At 37.8% G+C, this 12,359-nt stretch overlaps 1 protein-coding gene across 3 annotated transcripts; it reads right to left on the reverse strand.

The window, feature by feature from the left end:
- Positions 1 to 600: 600 nt before the first annotated feature.
- On the reverse strand, positions 601 to 7,554 carry LOC137717334 (topless-related protein 1-like). Of its 3 annotated transcripts, none has more exons than XM_068456653.1 (25): positions 7,330 to 7,553; positions 6,736 to 6,844; positions 6,455 to 6,634; positions 6,215 to 6,328; positions 5,966 to 6,124; positions 5,554 to 5,731; positions 5,336 to 5,453; positions 5,135 to 5,205; positions 4,917 to 5,061; positions 4,677 to 4,786; positions 4,514 to 4,583; positions 4,358 to 4,431; positions 4,185 to 4,280; positions 4,013 to 4,108; positions 3,772 to 3,899; positions 3,445 to 3,679; positions 3,188 to 3,352; positions 2,820 to 2,966; positions 2,486 to 2,596; positions 2,193 to 2,372; positions 1,925 to 2,053; positions 1,732 to 1,827; positions 1,331 to 1,519; positions 1,028 to 1,191; positions 601 to 908 (listed from the first exon to the last, which is right to left on the reverse strand). In XM_068456653.1, the coding sequence occupies exons 2-25, from the start codon at positions 6,816 to 6,818 to the stop codon at positions 683 to 685; spliced, it is 3,264 nt and encodes a 1,087-aa protein (XP_068312754.1). In that variant the 5' UTR covers positions 6,819 to 6,844; positions 7,330 to 7,553; the 3' UTR covers positions 601 to 682. The 3 variants fall into 3 exon arrangements, with proteins under 3 accessions (XP_068312754.1, XP_068312755.1, XP_068312753.1); XM_068456654.1 differs by having other exon boundaries at positions 601 to 905; positions 7,330 to 7,552; XM_068456652.1 differs by having other exon boundaries at positions 601 to 905; positions 4,514 to 4,786; positions 7,330 to 7,554.
- Positions 7,555 to 12,359: the final 4,805 nt, after the last annotated feature.

The following is a 12,359-nucleotide window of genomic DNA, read 5'->3' on the forward strand; positions in this document are numbered from 1 at the left end:
GGTGGAAACGGTTCGGGTCGGGGACCCATTTTCTCAGCAATTAGGACCCGTCCCGCCCCGCAAATGACATGGACCCGACCCGCCCCGCCCCGTTTCAGAATTTTAAAAACAGGACCTGCCCTGTACCCGCCCCGAATCGCTTGGACCCGCCCCTACCCGCGGGTCCAGGCCCCGTTTGCCCAGCCCTAGTACTGATGTTGTTTCCTTTGGATCATATTCCAACTCCCATGAAGCTCCATTTCACCAAGTTCGAAACTTGCGAATTAAAACTTTTAAGGGTAGTGCGATTCCCACACCCTTTTAAACTTTTACTCATCCTTGTTAATTCTTGTTTATTGATTTTCTTCATTCGATCCTACGATGGAAAATTAAGAGGGGTGCGAAATTAGTAAAAATATGTGTATAGATAACACCACCCTATTAATCACAATACGTGACATACTAACATTGCCGGTATTGTGTTGTGAATTTTGTTTTTCCAGAATCAAGAAGATTTGTTCCGAGGGAAGGGACTGAAAAACTCCTTTCGAAGAAATGCTGAAAGAAAAAAGTTATAAAATATCATTCATTGCAGCACACCAAAGAAATTCATAAAAAAAAAAAAAAACAAATACAAACATAGGAAAAAAAAAAACCAAGGACTTGTTGAATTGTAGAGTTCCCAAGTCCTAACTATGCCTTTTTAGAAGGAGACGTTTGCTTCATGTACCCAACGTTTGCTTCCAATACCCAAGCTTCCTTCATTTGTAGTATGGAGGCCATTGTCAACAGGTGGTGGCACACCCCATTTGTCTTCTGATTTGAGCGGTTCAAAGATAATAACTGCTCCATCTGTTAGTCCTATGGCAAACTGGTTTGGCTCTTGGGGATGTGCAGCTACAACCAGCGGGTGTGAGGCAGAACAGCTGCTGGAAAAATGTAGAAAGAAGTTATACTCAATCGTGGGGGTAATAGTTTGTTTAAATAGATATGGGAATGGAAAAATGCAGCATTTATCATCTGAGATATAGCAAGGAGATTTAATCACCTGACATCAGCTGGAAAATAAGCATTGGGGTTAATCTGGCATTGCAGTTGAAGATTTGATGTAAATATGCGCACGGTTCCATCCATAAAGCTCGCATACACTAACTGGCTGTCACAAGAAAATGTCGCATGCGAGATTGGTGCTGCAGATTCTTCTACAATCCACTGAAACATAAACAGAAAACATGTAATAATCGAGGTATAAAAAATGTAATCTGGTGTACATCATAACTGTTTCTACATTGTTGCGATTAGTTAGAGCTAAGTGGTCCGCTGGATAATGTGCGTGCCAAAATAGAAGTACCTGCTTTTCACATTCAAGTTTCGATGTTTCATATATGGCAAGTTGACTCTCGTGTATTACAAGGATGTGCATCAGATCCTTGTGATACTGAAGCTGAGTTTCAACCATTGCTGTAGGCATCCTCCCAGCAGGAATTCGCAAGAAACAGCTATTCTCCCTTTCCCACTTTTCAGAGTTCCACACAATAAGCTGGGAAAGAAAATACAAAATGTATACTTACCCAAAACACGAAACAAATTTTTTTTTTTTTGTTTTTTTTGTGTAGAATTATTCATAAGAACCATATTTATTTTGACACTTTCAATATCTAAGCCTCGGTAGTTAAGTGTACATTTTCCAATTTTCTCTTTTCCACATTGAGAAACAACTACTCCAATTCTCTCTTTTCATGAAATACTAACCTGAGCATCTGCTCCAAGAGAAACAAGTGTGTGAAGAAGATAGGAGAAGGCAAGACCCGTGACTCTTTTTGAGTGACCCTTAAGCTTGATCTTAACCTAACACCAGGAAAAAGGTGAGCACAGAAAATATTTACATATATATAGTAAACACAAATGCAATTATCTGTGCACTGTGCTTTACGAAACCACATACCTCATTTATGCGGATATTGTAGATTTGAATGGTGGAATCATCCATGCCAACAGCAATAACATTATTGTCTTCAGGGTGGAAAGCAAGACTTGTTGCTACAGGGGGTGGAGACATGAAAGTTGTCATCGTCTGTAGTTAAACAAATAACTTGTCACCGATCAAGAGCTCCAACCAATTTTGGAAATAAAAATTTCGTTTTCATGAGATAACATGTATAAAAGCAGCTGAACCAACCACGACCAAGTTATGTTGGGATGTGAAAACTTGCCTTGAATGTCATCATGTTGAACAAAGATATCTTCCCTCCGGAGGTTGACAAGACATATGAATCATTCTTAGACAAAGCAAAGCAGGGTAGTGTATAATCAGGTTTAGCACCAGTAAGATCATTCGTCATAAGAATGCCTGAAGTTTGTTGCATTAACTGCGGGGTAACGTTGGTTGTTGCCTAGACAATATAAAATTGTATATAGCCACAATCCTCACTTTAGAATTCGGAATGGTACAATCATCAAATTTGAACTATATGTAACAGAATCAGAGAAAATATAGAGTTAATACCTTTGCCCTCGAACTACGGTCATCCTGCGACCACCTCCACAGTTGATGGATGGCACTGGATCCCAATGCGAGAATGGCATTGCCTGAATATGTGTATGTTAACCTTGAGATCTGTTGGTAACAAAGAAGCCAATGAGGAACTTTCTTTTTCTTTACTCCAAAATCAGTGGTTAAATAAGAAAACAAAAACAAAATATAGTTGCCAAATCGCAAGTGCATAGTGAATGAGATACCTGAATGTCATAGTGAACTACTGCCTACTTATCTTCAAAATGGATGAGTAATAATTGAGTGTCCCTAATGCCAAAAGATATATACAGAAAAGACATCCAACCTTGTCTGTTTTCATTAAAGCCGTGAGCCTCAATGTCCGAAGCTGAGAAGTTTCACTGATCTGAGTGAGATTCCAGATCCTTGTTGTGTTCACTTCTTCGGGTAATCTGGTTGGTTTCACCTCCTCGAGGTTTCTGGTGCTACCACTCTGTCAAAACATGTTCAATTTATTGTAGACTATAACTAAATATTAAGATTACTGTAATTGAAAATTTAGAATTGAGAAGGATGAAGCCAAAACATTGTTCATGATCGCGTGGTACGAAATTGCACAAGGAAAACATGATGCAACCAGAATCATATTAAATACAGTTGCAATCCTTGAAAGTTTGCACCTTATACACAGCTTAGAAATTTTGATAAGCTGACCTTTTTTTCAGTCTCAGGTCCATTTCTTGAATCAATAATCGAGTGACTTTCAATAGTGAGCATCAGCCGAAGACCATCCATCGTAGCTAAAATTTTGACTCTGCAGTCGTTTGCAGAAACAGCCAATAAAGAGCCCTCCTTGTTGAAGCGAATGCAAGGACTAGCCTTCAAAAGGAAAACATTAATGTTTTAGTACAGCCACAAGTCCTTTAGATGATAAGTACGCATTATTGATGAAAATTTTAAAGGAAACTTACTGGTAGACCGCCTTCAGCATCAATAGTAGTCAAAATATTGGCCTTATCCATATCCCAAACTTTGATTGCATAGTCATCTCCAACAGCCAAATACTTATTCTTGCTTGTATCAAACTGAACAACACCCGAAGATTGTTTCTGAAATCCTATGTAATTCCTCTTTATTACACCATCATTTTCATTCCATTCAACAACATTAGACTCTCCATCTTTGCTTGTCCCACACGAAAATAGCCTGCATTGAGTTCAAAGTAAAGATTGAATTTTCCTGTTGCCCAAAATATAGGTGAAGGCTGCAATACTATTAGAATGGACTGGTATACCAACCTTTTACCATCTGCACTATAGGCCATTGTTGTGCATGAGTGACCAGGAGCATCATAATCCACCCGGCATCCCAGATTGTCGTATAACCACGCTTTTATTTTTCCATTTACTGATGTTGAAAAGATAAACTAAAACACAAAAGCAAAAGCTGAATTTCAAAACAAACGGGTAAATCATTCATAGAATTCAAATGAAGTGGGACAAATCAAGGAAAAGAAAATACGATAGAGCGAAGCCTTACATGGACATTTTTCTTGTTATGAGGACACACAGAATGCACGGGAGCATCATGACCTTCGAAAGTGTACAACTTTGACCCAGTAATTGCATTCCACACCTATAAATCACAAATCGGTGTATAAGTTTATCGTGTTTTCTACGAACTATTACATCACCACTTCTTCAAAGCCAACCTTAATGGCCTTATCATCACCACAAGTTATGACACAAAGTTGCTTAGCTGGGTTGCTGAACGCCAAATCATTAACACTGCCAGCATGAGCATCAATCTAGAAATCGATAGAAGTATTAGAAAAGAGAACCGCAAAATGAAATATACTGAAAAGCTAGAAGATGCATAACCTACCTCCAAATGCTGGTGAATCTCATTCCTGCCAAAATAATCGTATAATTGGATAATGTGTTTAGAATATGCAACTCCTGTTTGAAAGAACAATTGCATATAAATTTTCTAGAAAAAGCTACCATCTTTCGTATTCAAACTAACCAATCGAGAACTTACCAAACACAGCACCCTCAGGACTCCATATTATACGCTTAACTGAGACACATGGATCCTTGATCAGAGTTGCCTGAGTTTCATTAGAAACAAATAGGTTAAGATGATTCCGGTGACAAAATGCAAATGTTGTCTGTATTATGACTCGGTTGATAAGGGAACATACCTTTAGCATCATTGAACTCGCTCCGATATCCCATACCTGAAAACTTCTTGACAGCAATTTCTCCCTAGAACTAACATCCCACAAACTTATATCCCCCACGTTAGTTCCGACTGGTACAAAAACACACTTGTCAACTTACTGCTTAAATCTAAAAAGTAATATTTTTTTCTCTTTGGATTGAAAAAATGATCGTCTTGTGTTCCAACAACATCAATTAAAGGAAAGCTCAAAGAAACCAACCTAGAAATAGTGTATGCTGAACAGGATGGAAGTCCATGCTTGTGGGAACTGACCCCAGATTCAAGGTCCGAGCAACAGTCTTTGGGAAATCTGCTGCGCTGAATGCGGTGCTACTTTGTCCTAGATTGATCCCTTGCAACATACCCTACAGAGTGTATAAACAAGTATGGCCCAAATTCAAATTCTGTGCTCATCATGTAGACGGACTTTAAGCTTACCGTTTCCGAAACCTCGGTTAATCGCGTTTTGAACAAATCATCAGAATCCCCAGGACCCCTCACCGATGAAGCTTGACCAGACAATAGAATATCATCAGAAATGACAATACAAGCTTATTCCTTCTCCAAAAAGCATAATATAATAGTGGCCATTACTCCGAGCCTTAGAGAAAAAACTTATAAATAAAAAAGAAAAACTACCTGGATTTGTTAGACCACCAAAACCATTACCTCCTCCCGAAGCAGCTGGATAGTTTGGGGGAATAGATATCCATGTGGATAAAGGTGGGTGAACCAGTGCTGGTTGTTGTTGGAAGGGCTGATAGGAGAAATTCAAATGATAAATAAAAACAATTTTTCAGTTCAAAAATTCAGCACTCTGAAGCAAAATCATGAATGAAGTAGTCTAAGGGCAGTACCCCATTTGCATCCACAGGAAGAATACCAACAACTTTCGGTACAGAACCCATCAGCTGACTGTTTGCGGTTAATTGAGCGAGTGAATCATTGGAATTCTTACAAGAGTGATCCACAAATAGGGTGCTTATATCAGGATTCTGTCTAGGATTTGGACAAAGGGAATGCTGCCAATTGAAGCTGCCATATTCATTCTGAATTCAGTTCAATTACAATTTAAAAATATAAAAATAAAAATAAAGAACTGGTAAATGATCGAAAACATCAAACTCGAAGCTGGATATATGAGAACCTTTTTCTTTTTCTGGCCGTACACAAACCAAATTCCATAAAACAAATCACAGGAAAAAAAATCCGCCCACTTGAAGGAAACACAAATTCTCTCATTTTTCTTATGGCGTACTACTATTGTACCTTTGGTTAATGAGAATCCGCAACCTTGAATGTCTTAAGTGAGGAAACTGTGTTTTATCACGGAAAAGAGGATTGGCCTCAATGAGCTTCTTAAGTTCCATGACCATAATTGTTCTCGCAGTTTTCGCATCTCTGTAACTAGCGAGTTGAGCGTTTTCCCTGCATAACCCCAATCAATTCCATAATCCCAGTTGAGAGAATCACACTGCAAGCGACTCGAGGCTCACAAAATTTGTGCAGAACACATACCTAAAATTATTTAATGTGAGGAGTTGAGTGATTTCCTTGAACAATTCTTCATTAAAACCCGCAAACATCTTCAGATCCTTAACTAGGATATCCACTGCTGTGGCTCTATCTTGCCTGATGAATTCCAAATGATTAAACCAGATACAATGTCATAACAAATTCAAGAAAAAGAAGGAAAAAAAACAAGGCAGTGCAGCTGTTTATAAACAAAGCGTAAATCTTAACGATTCAAATGCTTACTTATCCAATGCCTCAAGGTACTTCTGCTTACGAATTTCAAAGAAGACCTTCATTGAGTATCGGTTGTCATCTATTTTCGTGAACCCCAAGAGATAACGCTCTACCTCATCCCACTTCCCATCGAGCACCAATTCCTCAAAATACTTCATATTGAAGTACAGTCCAGATTCTTGCTCAAGCCTATAATTAAAATTAAAAAAATTAATTAATTTTAGAGAAAAGCATGAGCTGCAAAAACATTTACAAATATGAAGACACGGTAATTCAGATCAGTAAATTACTTATGACGAGCTTCTTGGAAATTTTCCTCATCAAGTAACTGCATGATCAAGAAGATAAGGTCCTTACTGAGAGAAAACGTCATCGCAACGGCTTCTTCTTCTCTTCAACCTTCGAATAGGCCAAGGAAACAAAAATTATACATATAACAAGGAAAATGTTTAGAAAAACAGTCATGGTCCATGCTAGATTATAAAAAAAAAACAGGTTCAATCCTTGCAAAAATTTGATATTTCTCTGAAAAATACAAGGCTCTACATCAACAAAAATATACTCTAGGTGCAGCAAAATCACATAAAAGCATCAATATTTCGGGTAAAAAAAAAAAAATACTCGTTTCTGTAGTAAAATCGGGTTAAAAGATATGGGTTTTTTTTATGACAGCTCGGAAATCATTTTTCATCCAGATTTAAGAACATGCAAAATATGGCAAAATTAGGGTTCTCACAGAACAAAAACAGTAAAGTAGCCATAACCCAGTAAAATTCAAGAGGGTAGAAAGAAGAAGGTGAAGGGGATGAAAAGCAGGCATAAATGAAGCAAAAGATTAAACCCTTTTCAGAGGTGAAGGTAACAAAAAACACACAAATATTTACCTGCAAAACAGAGAAGAAACAGAGCCAGTGATGGAAACAGAGGACTGAAAACTCTCTCTCTCTCTCTCTCTCTCTCTCTCTCTGAGAGAGCTCGTTCCTCACGCTGCCGATAAATGGTAATGGGAATAAGCGGAGGGGCAGAGAGATATTATATATAATTGGGCGGACCGAGGTATACGCTACTGTACTTATCATAAATCCCCTCTGCGCCAGTTTTGAGAGAGTGTTTGTCACTCTCTCAAACACACACTCTCTCTCTCTCTCTCTCTCTCTCTCTCTCTCTCTCTCTCTCTCTCTCTCTCTCTCTCTTACTTAAAAGCTAAGATTTCCAGATAAAATTCTATATAAGATACTACCTTTTTTTATTTTAGAAACCTATTTTAGATGAGGAATGGTACACGGTTTACATTCTTCATACCATATTTATATTATTTTTAATGAATTATGTGTCTCATATATTTTTAAAAAGTTGTACGAATATGAAAAATGTGGTAAAAGTAGTATTTTTGGTATTCAAAATATAAATTGTTGCCTTTACCGTATTTTTCATACCATATTTGTATCATCCCTAATAAAAAGGGACTCACGGATGTTGGTGACCTCTACCTTTGTTAGAAAGATGATACAAATGTAGTATGAAAAATGTGGTACTCCTTGAATTCATAATTAAGTAAAACATTCACCACAAATATGTATATTAACTAAATACGAAAAAGGGGTAATTCTCTTTTATAGAATTTTATTGGGAAAAGGGTGAGTAGGCATAATAAGTAAAAAAAAAAAAAAAAAAATCACCGCTTGGTGTTATGACATTCAAAAATATATAAAATGTTAATGCATCGTCATTTTTTACTCCTCAAATAGTATATGCTAAGAAAGGCACAATAAAGGCTAAAAAACAATCCAAAGAAGGAAAGAAAGACCAAGGCCCAAAGAATGAAAGGAAAATCAAGGCAAGAAGGGAAAGAAAACCAAGGCCTACAGAAGGAAGGGAAGACCAAAGCCCCCAATAGAACTAGAAAAGGCAACTCCGAGCACCAATAAAGAAGTCGATCACTTTCCAGTAAAGTACATTCCAACCGCTAGTGGCAAGTTAACATACTGACAACTTTATAACACGAAGTCCCAGGGGCAGGCCTACACCAACACCAACCTAAGCCACGTGTTCGCCATCAGAGAACATAATCCTATAAAGGGACATAAAGGCTGTCAGATCACATGCTCGGGCGTGGTTTTCCTCAATCCCCAAGACCGAGTAAGGCACTCGATACTTGTTGGCCCAGAAAAACATGCAATTAGACCTAAATGAATGTTAATTTGTTACCATGTGTAGACTATAGAATGTAGGAGTAGCTAGCTAGTCATGTCTACATAGTTGGTTCTTTAAATGTGAATACGGTGGAGTATTAGAGGCCAGGAATTTTGGGGTTCACTGAGGGCCTATATAGTATGTAAAGGGTGAGTATCTCTTATGTAAGGTTGGACGCAAGGAAAAAAAAGAGATTAAACTACACCAAGCCTTCATTCTAACCTTCATTCAGTATATCTAAGCACGTCATTGGATGTAGCTCAATTTTTAAGAGTGAACCACTTAATCCTTATTGTTAAGTCATTAAAGCTTTGTCCCCAGCTCACCAATGGTTGATCATTTTGGTCTTTGTGAACCTCCCATTTTTTAGGTTAACAATTTTGCACCGTATATGGGAACTGCATACAATTTAGTTGTTTTTTCTACCAAGCAAGCATAAAAACAACCTGTGCCAGGAAATCATACACACTCCCTCTAAGTATCACGATGAGCAGGAGAACGAGAGAGAGGTCTTCCTCCTGTGGCCTTGAGGGGGGAGGAGAAGATAAGAGAAGGCCAGGTTAGCCAATCTGGAGGAAAAGATGGAAGCCATTTTGGCAGAGTTGGAGAAACGAATGAGGTGGGAAACTTCCTCCATGCCCATAACACTCTCCTCTAGGAGAAGCACGCTGACCTCTTGGAGTAGATCAAACAGACCAACGAATGGATAGAGAGCACCTTTTGATAAGAGGCAGACCACCCGAATGGCCAAACACTTGCGAATCCTCCCCACCTCCCATTGAGGAGAGGTGCGCCCTCAAAGTCATAAACCAATGAAAGATCCTAGTAGCGGATAACACTCAAGAGAAGGAAACACAAACTGTCGAGCCAGCAATCCAAGGTCCAAACGAGAACCCTCACAACCGACCTGATCTACAGGTCATTCTGAAAGAAGTAATGGGTAAGGATATGAAGAGCGTTTGAGATAGATTAGGGGATATAGAGAATGCCTCTAAGCCCAAGAATCTCAATTACTCAGAGTTGCAAGTTCCTCTCACTTTCTCTAAAGCCCTACTCGACGAACCAACGAGCGGTGACACCCAGGTCTCAAAATGTAGATCTATGAAAGACTTACCGACCTGTACGACCACCTCGACAACTTCATCTATGTTGTGGAGGGCAGGGGGAACAACGACACCACCAAGTTTCATCTCTTCCTAACCACCTTGAGAGGAGCAGTTCGAGACTAGTTCAAACAAATCACTTCGAGATCAATCATCTCCTTCTTCGGACTCAGGCAAATCTTTCTTGACACTTATATGATTATTTCTAAAAGGCAATACACATCGACCGATCTTCCAGTGTTACGCTCATCTAATCCTCATCTCTTTCAATCACATCTTGTTCTATCTTTGTACTAAATTTCTCAATTTGATCAATAATACATTATCAATCTTTTCTTAAAAAAATTAAATAAAAGTTGTATTACATCGTTATCATCACTACTTAGATCACCACTATTTATCACTACCCATCATCACACTAAACTCATTGTTACCCGTTTAAACCTAATGGGTTTAATTTGACAAGTCTTTGACGTTTCACTTAAAGCTAATTAGTAACTAGGAAGCGGCCTAACTTTTTTTTTGGTATCGCAACATTTTTTAGTTTCCTATTATGGGATACACACATAACCAACAATAGATAAACTCTTCAATTCAACAACCAATATGACAAGGGCCATCAATAAGATCGGCCACAAGTCAACATAACCTGACAAATCACTTGGTAAATTAAACTCGCCTATAACAAGAACACAAAATTCGCCTGAAGTGAGACTAAACAACACAAACAACTCAACATGTACTTCTAAACTTATGAATAGAGAACATGATTGAAAAGGCTCTCGAAATGTTCATCAGGGATGCATTTAATTAAGCTAGATATTGTAATTAAAAATCGTATCCAAATAGATAAGTGGCATTAAACACAAAGATCCAAAAGAAAAGTGTATAATAAAAATGTATTTACCTTTTTTTTTTCTTTTTCTTTTCTTTTCTGTGTTTGTTAAAAAGAAATAATTACCTTTCTTTTCTTTTTGTTTTTTCAGAAAGAGTATTTACCTTTCCATTTAAGGTTTTTGTTTCCATTCCTCCTTTTCTACAAGTCAAATGCAGCCAAGATGTAGAAGATTGGTCCTTTTTTCCCACACAACTTTCCACATAAATGAGAGTAATGCATGTAACACAATTGGCCGTGCGTTTTATGAATACGATCTGCAGTTCTTAATTAGTGGCACAATTTGCAATTTGCAACTAATTTGAACCTAATTAGTGACATGGAAACCCTTGTGGTAGGTGAAACACAAAGCCACATTAAGGGCCTTCACGCGCCAAGCCAGTTTAATTTTTCCTTCCGTTACAGTGTCCACGTGGGCCGCAACTGTGTTGCGTTCACACTAATATGAACTTTTTTTAGATTGACATATTCTTAACATGCAGGCCAAGAGTTAGCAGCTTTTTAGCCTTTTATTGGCAAAACAAGTAAAGCGTATTAGCAGTTACACGTTGAAAGAGTCAAATTTTTACCTCAAAAGAAGATAAAATATTAGTGAATGTTGCACTGTGGTTGGACTCACAAAAATCCAATTTTGAACTCCATTAGTTTCTTTTTCCTTATTTTTTTGTTTCATCATTTATTTTTCTTATTAAAGCAACATCAAGTGTATATTACGGATACAAGAATAAAAGATTTTTTTTTTACACATACAAGTAGCTTAGTTGGTTAATTATTTGTTAATTTGTAACTTATGTAATATGTGTCAAATTACATAAACTAATGTTGAATTTGATTCCAATAAAGAAGTTCATGTGTTATTTTTTTAGTATGTACATATATAGGTGGTTTTAGCCCTGAAAAATACAAATGGTTTGAAATTGAGCTACTATGAGAGCAATTCCAGTGTTTACGGGCTTCTCATGGCAATTGGCAATTGAATCCCCTCCAGTAAATAGTAACTACCCTTAATGAACTGTAATTGTCTTTTGCATCTTCACCCCTAAACTGAATAGTCATGGCAATAAGTAATAAAATAATAAAAAATAATTTAAATTTCGAATAAGATTTTTAACCAATTCTATCACACGACATGTCCTTGTCTATTTAGAATTGTTGAAAATATTGAAATGTGGTATGAGGTGGGAGAAAATGGCAAGGTATTTATATTAAATAATAATAATAATAATAATAATAATTTATATTTTAACTTTTTCGGATTTTTAATTAGTTTAAAAAAAAACTTTAACTAATTAATCTGGACTGTCATATTACAAAAAAAATTGAAATCCAACAGTCCAAAATGAGACATGTGGCCCACCCAAACTGTCATATCCCCGCTCGAGCCCCCACCACATTCTGGGCTCAATTCCGCCATAGCACGATTTTATCCGCTTTGGGCCCTGACCACGCCCTCACAGTTTTGTTGCTGGGAACTCACGCGAGCAGAACTTCCCAAAGGGTCACCCATCCTGGGAATACTTTGGCCCAATCTCGCTTAACTTCGAAGTTCCTACAGAGCCCGAAGCTAGTGAGCTCCCAAAAGGTATCGTGCTAGGTAGAGATGAGAATATACATATAAGGTTTACATGATCCTCACCCTTGGGCGTACAATCCACCCCCCTTAGGGGCCCGACGCCCTCATCGACACACTTACGGCTAGGGATTGGCTTTGATACCAAATTGT

This window comes from Pyrus communis, chromosome 15 (assembly GCF_963583255.1).
Source record: "Pyrus communis chromosome 15, drPyrComm1.1, whole genome shotgun sequence".
In the NCBI taxonomy this organism is placed as follows: Eukaryota; Viridiplantae; Streptophyta; class Magnoliopsida; order Rosales; family Rosaceae; genus Pyrus; species Pyrus communis.

Excerpts from the sequence above, each read along its gene's own strand:
- LOC137717334 (XM_068456652.1), bottom strand. The coding sequence starts at position 6,818 with ATGACGTTTTCTCTCAGTAAGGACCTTATCTTCTTGATCATGCAGTTA. Across the intron at positions 6,329-6,454 it reads TACCTTGAGGCATTGGATAA|GCAAGATAGAGCCACAGCAG; the intron begins GTAAGCATTTGA and ends GGAATTCATCAG. Across the intron at positions 1,520-1,731 it reads CTCTTGGAGCAGATGCTCAG|CTTATTGTGTGGAACTCTGA; the intron begins GTTAGTATTTCA and ends TTTCTTTCCCAG.